The 9,352-nt window shown below is 41.8% G+C and overlaps 2 protein-coding genes across 2 annotated transcripts; both read right to left on the bottom strand.

Moving 5' to 3' along the window:
• Nucleotides 1-624: 624 nt before the first annotated feature.
• Nucleotides 625-3,071, bottom strand: s100t (S100 calcium binding protein T). Its single transcript, XM_031299296.2, has 3 exons — nt 2,347-3,071; nt 1,236-1,398; nt 625-1,142 (listed from the first exon to the last, which is right to left on the bottom strand). The coding sequence occupies exons 1-3, from the start codon at nt 2,439-2,441 to the stop codon at nt 978-980; spliced, it is 423 nt and encodes a 140-aa protein (XP_031155156.1). The 5' UTR covers nt 2,442-3,071; the 3' UTR covers nt 625-977.
• Nucleotides 3,072-3,984: 913 nt separating this feature from the next.
• On the bottom strand, nt 3,985-9,082 carry si:ch211-105c13.3 (uncharacterized protein LOC325758 homolog). The gene is made up of 3 exons (XM_031299307.2): nt 8,897-9,082; nt 4,594-4,715; nt 3,985-4,461 (listed from the first exon to the last, which is right to left on the bottom strand). Exons 2-3 carry the CDS (start codon nt 4,711-4,713, stop codon nt 4,306-4,308), a joined length of 276 nt encoding a protein of 91 aa, XP_031155167.1. The 5' UTR covers nt 4,714-4,715; nt 8,897-9,082; the 3' UTR covers nt 3,985-4,305.
• Between the last annotated feature and the right edge of the window lie 270 nt (nt 9,083-9,352).

Below are 9,352 nucleotides of genomic sequence, written 5' to 3'. Positions count from 1 at the left end.
CACACACACACACACACACACACACACACACGCAACCTATGGTCAATTACTGTATTACCCAAACTTCCCATTAATCTTACACCACAGGATAGAATGAAAGAAAGGAACGTTTCCTGGCTTTCTAATGTTGAGGCTGGCAACTTCCTTTTTATATAGGCCTACTCACAAACACACACACATACCTTCACACTCCGCAGTGCTGTTTTCTTCTTCTAGGAAACAGGGCTTTTAAACAATCATGGGTGTAGGGCCCGGCCAAGGTCACTTCGTTATTATTATTCTGCTGTAAAAACAGGAATGTAGGTATAGTCGGTACCTGTTCATATACACCATATTAACTCAACAACAGAGGTCACTCATATGGAAGACTTAACTACAACCTCTTATACTGTATATAGTTAATTAATATGACAAATATATCTTTTAGCTATGTTTTATAAATCTATCTCCAATCTACATCCATCCACTGCTGGAATAAAGTGCTGTGCCAGCGTTTGCAAAGCAAATTAAAAGTAATGCAATAATCCTCTGCTGGATTCGATTGAGGGCCACTTGCTGCCACCTGGTGCCCATCATGTGTACTTTCTCATCTTCATGTAATAAAGTACAACAGACATGGTATTGTTTAAGTATAGGTCACATTTATTCTTTCCAGGGAGAAATTAATTTGCTTGAATGTGTTACAAAATACATGAAAAGAAAAAAGCAACCTAGCATAGCACAGGTGTTGAAACTGACTTAAACTCTCCAGAATTTCACATTACAATACATACAGCTAGTAATAGATTATTTGAACATTGCAGACAAATTCACAAACACCCAACATTTACCGCTCAGGTGACTAGATGTGTGTGTGAGTGTGTGTGTGTGTATTTGTGAATGTGAAGCCCATGACAGGATGTCCTTCTCTCCTGTCTGAACTGTTCCCTCCCTGGACAGTATGGGTCTGCAGAGACATCTTTGTGCAGAGGGTATGTTCACTTTTTCTTCTCTGGCTTGTCGTTGTACTCCAGGAAGAAGTCGTTACAGGCCACAGTAAGAGCTCCGACCAGTATGATGAACTCAGTGAAATCTACCTCCCCGTCGTTGTTGGAATCCAGGTCTCCCATGACCTTATCAACTGCCTCCTTATCCTGGGCATTCTGCATGTGTGAGGATAGAAAACAGAAATGTAGGCTGGGTCTAATTTATACGCATGAAGCTGTGCATCTCTGCATCCCTAAGTGTCTCCTTACCCCCAAGTAGTTGCCGAGCTCAGTGGTTAGCATCTCTTTGAGCTCAGCCCTGCTCAGTGTATATTTGTCTCCCTCGTTTCCAGAGTACTTATGGAAGGTCTGGATCATGAGCTGCATGGCGTTCTCCAGGGTGGAGGCGTTCTCTGAGTTGGGTAAAGACATTCTGGAAAAAGAAAGAATAAGGAGAAGGGTGAGAGGAGGAGAAAGCAAGAGCAGTCCATATCAGTACTCCTGCCTGCAAACTCTCTGGAGCATGGAGCCTTAAAGCCTCTCTTGGTTGCTCTGTCACACACTTAAATGCATGCAAACACACTCTTTCTCTAAAAAGATCAAATTTGATCTTCAATGACATCTCTCTATCTAGTGACAGGAGAGATATATTTGGCAGAATCAGATACCCTGTCTAGCCCTAGAGTCAAGTTTGCTCTAACTGTTTCCTCATCAGGAGTGTTTCCTCCCTGCCAGTTGTCCAGATAAGATTCTGCTACAGATTAAACTGATCCTCAATCTGTTTATTGCCTTGCCCCAGCGAGAGGATCTCTAAGAGTCAGGACATAGAGAGCAGCCAGAAATGTGAGCTAGCTGATAAGAGTGAAACTCTAAGCTGGTAAAACAGCCGAACCAGTGGAGGAGATGTAACCAGGACACGCAGAGGCAACCTGATCTGGCTTTTACTTAGCTCCACCGGATGGCAGAAAACACCGGAGACAGGTGTAAGTCTTTGCCTTTCTTGAACCTACATCACCTCTGAACTGTGAAGACTTTTCCCTCACTGTCAATCACATTTTACATCTGTCTCTCTTCGTGGACACAATGTTCCAAATTCTCATGAATCAGTGGCATAAAGAAATTATCAGAAAGACGTTTTTTGGCATCTTCTGCAGAAGATAAAATAGGGTTTCATAATTTCATTATCAGTAAATTATCAGAAAGCTCTTACTGTCGTTGATTTTCACAAGTACTTTCAACAGGTATTCCACCTACAGACAGCATCATGCATTAGCTGCTAAAAACTTACTTTTCAAAGTACAAATAGTCAGAAACAACCTCAGAGAGAAACAGGGAGGAACAGCTTTCAGAGTTGAAGTCTGTCCTCAATATAATTCTTTACCTGAGTGGAGGACGATTGATGGCCTGCAGGTCAGGTGCAGAGAGAGAAGGCAGGAGCGACTGATGAGGAGGATGAGGAGGACGTCTTAAATACATCCCTCACTCCACCCATCCCACTTATCCTTCCTCCCCTCTCCCTCCTTCCACCTGTTGCTCCTCTCCTCCTCTGTTTACGCATCAGACACCTGCTATCACCTAAAAGGATACACAAAAGATCCACCTGCTCTGTCAGAGATGACATATTGACAAAAAACACTAATGGTACTGTGACTAAAGCATTAGGTAAATTTAAGTAGGCCTACCCATAATGTGACCACAAGCCACACCACAAATGCTGTTGTTGTAAACTTTACTGTAAATGTTGGCTTTTTAATCTTAGATATCAGTCTGCATGGAAGTTTAGATACCAAGTGTAAATAGTGAATTTGTGACATGGTAGTAGTTTGCATACTTTGATGAGCTTAACACCAGACTAACAGCATTCCTTGAGCACGACGAGTTGTTGTGGCATGACAATGATGTATCACTGACTATGTTACAGCTCGCCATTGTGACATTGGATTATCCTGCTACCCTGTTATGCTACCATTTTGTACTTCATGTCAAAACAAAGAACAGACTTAGAGGGAGTGCTAAAATAAATACAGTACCAAGAACAACATCAACAACAACTTGATAACTCTTCAATTGTGTCTGGTTTAAAGCAGCAGAGTGTTGGGGTGTGTGTAGAGGTAGGATGTTTACTGGAGGAAAGGGAGGGGGGTCATGCCTGATACAGTATCCGAAGGATTAGTGTAGCACCGATGAATGGAGCCATCACACCTGGCAGCCATGCAGAGAAATCCCCATACAAAGACTTTGCAAAACACACACAAAGGCAAACATGCTTATGCAAGGGCACACACACATGTGCACTTTCACAAACGCATTTACACCTCAAGCTCCAAAATGCAGCACATGCCAGCAGTATAATGGACACAGTGAGAGCGAAAGGACATGAAAAATTAAATAAAGAGTAAAAATAAATGATAGAAACACATATGATCATGTATACTTGAAGGATCTCGAAGATCATACTTGTGAAAGCAAACAACATCAACATTAATGCTATAAATATAAATAAATTAATCAAACAAGCACGGCAAGATGTCATAAAACACGTTTGATCTACCGTCCTGGTAAGTGCATAATCTGGTTTGTGTGTCTTTGTTGCAGTATGTTGTGTCAGTGAGTGGGGTAGCGCAGCAGTGTGTGCACGTTTGTATGGACCATATGCGTATATGTATAGTGTTGCAGAGTGGAGGATGGTGCACAGTAGGAAGCGTATACTGTGTAACAGGATCTGGTTGCAATAGTTGATGCATGTAAGGGCTGCTGAGTTTGACTACTCAGGGATGTCACAACTATATTTAGCAAGTGTTGCATGTAGCTATGGAAGGAGCAGGTATCATTGCAGTGGTGCCTGTGGGACAATGACAAACCATATCAGGGAAACCACTGTACGCATACAGTAGGCTATTTCCCTGGGTTTCTCAGCAGAATTTTTGTTTATTGTGGAAGATAATGGGCAACGACAGCAATTAGACACTTTAATGCAACTTAAGAAAGCTGGAACGCCAATTAAAAACTATACACAATATAGTTTTATTACATAAAGCTTTTATTTTGAAAATACAGTAAGTATCTTTTGTAGAATTGGCATAAGAAAAAGACACTCCCAGTTTAGAGTCCTTCAATGTGTCCTTGACAGTGGAGATCAATATGGTGTGACTGAAAAAAAGGCTGATCTGGACAGACATTAAGAGCATTATACAACTGGCTGATTAATTGAATGAAAATGATTATGGATTGATGTGAAAAAAAATGTCATGTCTAGAACATTTGGAAATGAGAAAAGATACTTAAAACACGCAAAACAAAAAAGGCTGTTAATTAGCCAATCCACCAGCTACACCAGCATCTATGATGCATTTGCACTGGATCCAGTCTTGCTCTCACTAAGGGAGTTGGCCAGGTAGCCAATCAGAGTGAGGTATTCCTGGAAGCTGACCTTTCCATCGTTGTTCACATCCAATCCCTGCTGCATCTCCTTAACGGCAGAGGCGCGGTCTGCATCCTGAACACAAAGGGGTAGACAGCATATGGTAGCTCCTTATGAATAAAAAAACATTACATCTTATATACTGATGGAATATTTGCGTACAGCAAAGAGTGATAGACAACAGTGAATGGTTCTCTAGTTCCTTACCTGCATGAGGCCGCCAAGCTTATTCTTTACCAGTTTCTGGAAGCCACCCCCGCTTAGGTTCTCCTTCCCACTGGAAGAATTAAGAAATGTGGTCACCACCGTCTTAATGGCTGACTCCATATCTAAAGAGAGAGAGAGAGAAGAAGTGGAGCATTGAGTGTTGGAAGTGGCAAGGGGAGATATGGCCATATCTTAGACACTCAGACATGATGCCGTTGGGTACAGTTCCCATGAATTATATTAATATAAAGATATATTTACATTGGGTCTTGGGTGGATAAAAGGCATATCAGTTACTGAGAGTACATTATAACCTTGGAATCCTTGTGCATGCTGAAATGTTTGCATATGTCCCCTGAACATAAACATGTGAGAAAGGTGAGACACACAAGTGATGTCAGCATAGAAGAAGAGAGGTGAGAGGGGAGGGGCAGAGCCTGGAGGTTCTCCAAAGTAAACAGAGCGAGAGAGATAGGGAGTGATGGAAGGTTGAAGAGGAGGGGAGTCTCTGAGGTAAACACAATGGGAGCTATGATCTCTGATGGTGGACATCTGATCCTCAGAAGCCAGCGGGAGGCCACAGGTTCAGATTACTGCCTGCTGCCCGTCTGCTGCAGCACACCTTCCCTCACACCGTTACACTGCATACTGTATCAAGAACTAAAGAAACATCCAACCGCACCAATAGATTAAATTTGCCTAAAACATTAGGTTTTGGCTCTTTCCAACTCACTGCTTTTTGCTAGTTGGACCTCACAAATTTTGTCCAAATTACATGTTACAAGCTAATTCTACACACATTTTGATGAAGGTGTACACAGTGGAAAAGTGACAAAAAGTCAGTTTGTATATACTGTAAGTGCACTTAACTTAAGTTCTTAGTGTGCTGTTGATGAACATTATTTACTTTTCACAGAAGACATTTTGGTCACAGTAAAAAAGCACAGGTGCAAATAATAATGAATGATGGTTGAGTTCCATTTAACTGCTTCAGTTTCAGGGTCCTTGTATTGTGCATGCTGGCTGATCATAAGAGAGCTCCAGGAAGATCTTAAAAAAACAAAAGTAAATAAGTAGTAAATCTTTCTGCTTTCTGCCTTGTGAAGTGGAAAAGTGACAAAATGAAGTATAATCAAAAGAACTTAAATCTGAGTTTGCTGTCGACGTACACTATTCTCCCACAATGCACTGCAAAGTCAAACAGAGGAGCTGATCGTGAACAGCTGCAATTGTGGTTAATGTTGATTTTCTGAATACTAACTGCAAAAACAGTATATTATGAGAATGTATCCGTATACTGTTTTATTTGTTTGTATGCTGTGTGCAATTACTATGTAATATTAAATTGTGAGACACAGCTACAGTTTTACCATCCATCATTGCACATATAGCATAATTTCCTGTTGGTACAAAAGTACGTTGATTTCTTGTATATAAAACTGCAAAAACAGTACACTATGACAATGAGTATTTATTACATACTGTATATTATTGGTATGTAGCGTGGTGGTGGTGATGTTGTCAATAATAACTGTAAAAACAGTAGACAATGAAAATTACTATTTTATTTTATCATATGAAAGCGGGACATAACGTTAAACCTATAGACAGTGTTAAGGCCAGCACATGTGCAACCTAATGTATCGAGACATAATTCAGCCAGTAGAGCCATCTCTCGACGTTTCTGCTCTCATTTAGCTTTCTGTTGTCTCAACAAACAACATTTTCAAGGCAACTGCTCTCAGACAATAAAAGGGCCTGAAAAAATGCTGCAGATACTTGAGTAGACTTGATAATTATCGCAGCAGTGCGGTGCCAGGCCTTGCTGCAGGATTTCCAATGTCTATCAGAAACTACCAGGAGGCAGCGGTGCCCACAGGATGGGTGCCTGTGGTGATGTTGTTAGAGTAACTGTAGAAGCTGGCAAATCTCCTATCTGACACATATGTCACACCTCAATGCTCACACCATGCCACCACACTGGCCTACATAAAAAGACATAGAGATAGACATACAGAAAGATAGAAACACACGCACACGCACATGCACACACACACACACACACACACACACACACACACACACACACACGCACGCACATGCACACACATCTAAAGAAGGACAACACCAATTAGGACTTTGTCTGCATTAACCTAATTAATGGGTGAGTGAGAGCAGGCACTCATACCCTGGATTCTGTTTCATGTCTCCCTACCATGCTAACACACACACACACACACACACACACACACACACACACACACACACACACACACACACACACACACACACACAACTCTTTCCTACATACAAGTGTGCATCTGTCATCAGCATGCTATTCATAATTATTTAATAGGTTACTATAATTGTCAAACACCCTTTACAAGACCAACAGCAGCACAGGAGCAGGCAGACCGCCAGTGTTGTGTGTGTTTGTATCTGTACAGCCCATATATCAAAATGCCTGACAGGCCACTATCCATTAATGTCACTTCCACGTGTAATGAGATGAACATGAAACCAAGTTTGCTTCGGTCACAACTGGAGACATCGGGGCCACTGAATTACAAATGGGTAGAAAGGAACATGTAGTGGGGTTTGGCAGATAAAAGCAAGAGGTGGCCTGACTAGGAGTGTGTGCTGAGTACAAATGCAGCCTCTCAACACATGTACTCCATTCAGATTCAGAGCCTGGAGATTACCAAGACTCAAGTGTAATGAATGTTTGTGTGAGGCCCAGTGCATTGTTTTATTTGCATTACTGGTTCTTTTGGTGGCATTTTTACTGGAATTTTGCCCGACACACATGGTAGTTCAGTGAACCGACCCTTTTGGCTTGAGACATTTCAAATAAAGCAATGTCTACTTGTGACCCACCGTCCAGTTGCATACGTCTATGGATTTTAACCAGGTTAATGAAAGAGGGATATTTTCCCCTTCTTTTTATAAATATTTTACTATGTAGTAATTGTCAAGTAAAAAGCAAGGATGAATATCTTTTGTTATGTTTAGTCTGCAACTTTTTATGCTGTAGTCTTGGCCAGGTCTTCCAACCCCACTAGGACTTACCTGGTTTTAAAGAATAAATACATATTCAAAAATATGTCTTATACCATATTTTACTGTGTAGTCTCCATGTTTTAAATGGGTTAACACAGGCCCATAGACAGGGGGGGGGGTCTTCGTGGTTTGAAAGATGAAGTAATTGAACCTCATAATTAAATAAAAAAATAGGGAAAAACTGCAAAAAGGTCCACTTTAAAAATAAAAAGATTCCCCACCTCTTTCACTAGGCTGGCTGCGGGCCTGTAACATGTACAGTATGTATCATTGTGTGTGGACACAGTACCTCCCAGATAAATCAAATAAAACATAATGGACATGCAGACTTTGGTGAGAGTTCAGTCAGTGTTGCAACTGGCTTTAAGACTTAACAAGTACAAACCAGTTTAGAGCTTAGTCAGGTAGGGCCACCCAACCCAACCAGTCCCCTCACCACCTCCTACCTAAAGCAGGGCTACCAGAAATTGTTGGTGTAACGTTCATATCTGAGTGTACGTTTGGACCAGGCTGACCACAGAGCACCAAGGCCATTATTCTGCGTTGCCACCTGAAATTTCACGAGCTAATAAGCATTGATAAATTCCAGGGAGTGATCAACTCCACCCTGCTCGTGTTGTTTGCGCTAAGTGTGACTGACTCACTTCCTCCATCAGCACGTTACCTGTCATCGCCCAGGTAGCTATTTCTCCTGCGCGTCATCAGCTACACCAGGCCGACGCCATTTGAGTCTCGCTACCGGAGTCTTATCATAACGTTAATAATTCAGACTGATAAGAGCCAAATCTGACCGTCGGTACACTGATCAACAGTAGACCTATGACTGTTGAACGGGGCGAACACGGCCTCGGCGCATTTGCCAAAACTAGTCAGCGCTGTGCGTAACGGAGATGTCAGGGGCTTGCCCGCGTCCCAAATTTACATTTAGCCCTAACTAATCCTGACAAATTGTAAAGCAGCCAGAGGCAGGACTGACACACATCAAATAAATAAGTAAAGGTGAACGTCAAGACTCCGGTTTCTCTGGAAGTGTAAAGGGATTGGGGTTAGATTACCAAGAAAACCTGATCCCATGTGGTCACCAAGCTATTGGCAATAGAGACGCTCCCTAATTATGCAAACTTTATGACCAGAGCAGAGCAGAGGAAATAAGATAAACTAATCAGTTTGCCAAGAAAACAGCACAATAAACTACAGAGCGACACAGCACAAAAGTATAGTCAGCAGAATAAAGCAGACTCACCGTTAGGACAGGACAACAAAAGGCAAGAAACTATTTCGGAAACTGCGCTCCTTCTTTCTCAAGATCCTCCTCTTCAGTCCTGCGTTAGAGTAACCAGCAACACATATCTTTTCCGTGATTTAACTTCTCACTCCAGCCAACTTTTTTTCTTTCTCATAGGGCGTGTGCCTGGGAGAGAAGGAATGTGGAAAGAGGCGCAGCTTGAGTACCACAGTAGCTTTTCACCAACAATTTGTAACAAACATTTCCGTTCTTTAAGAAAGTATTTCTCATGTAGTTTAATAAACATCTTCAGTTTAATATGTCTCTTTTATACTTGCTCATTCATCTGCATTTTTTTCTGGCACACTTTATCTCAACATGTAGGAACAAGCACGCGCCCATGTCTAGGTGCGCGTGTGTTCAAAGCTTTCCCAACAGATGTACTCAGGCCACACCCTGAAACGTTACTCACTG

This window comes from Sander lucioperca, chromosome 10 (assembly GCF_008315115.2).
Source record: "Sander lucioperca isolate FBNREF2018 chromosome 10, SLUC_FBN_1.2, whole genome shotgun sequence".
Taxonomy (NCBI): domain Eukaryota; kingdom Metazoa; phylum Chordata; class Actinopteri; order Perciformes; family Percidae; genus Sander; species Sander lucioperca.
Note: the sequence above shows the minus strand (reverse complement) of the source record. Positions and strands in the feature narration are given on the sequence as shown.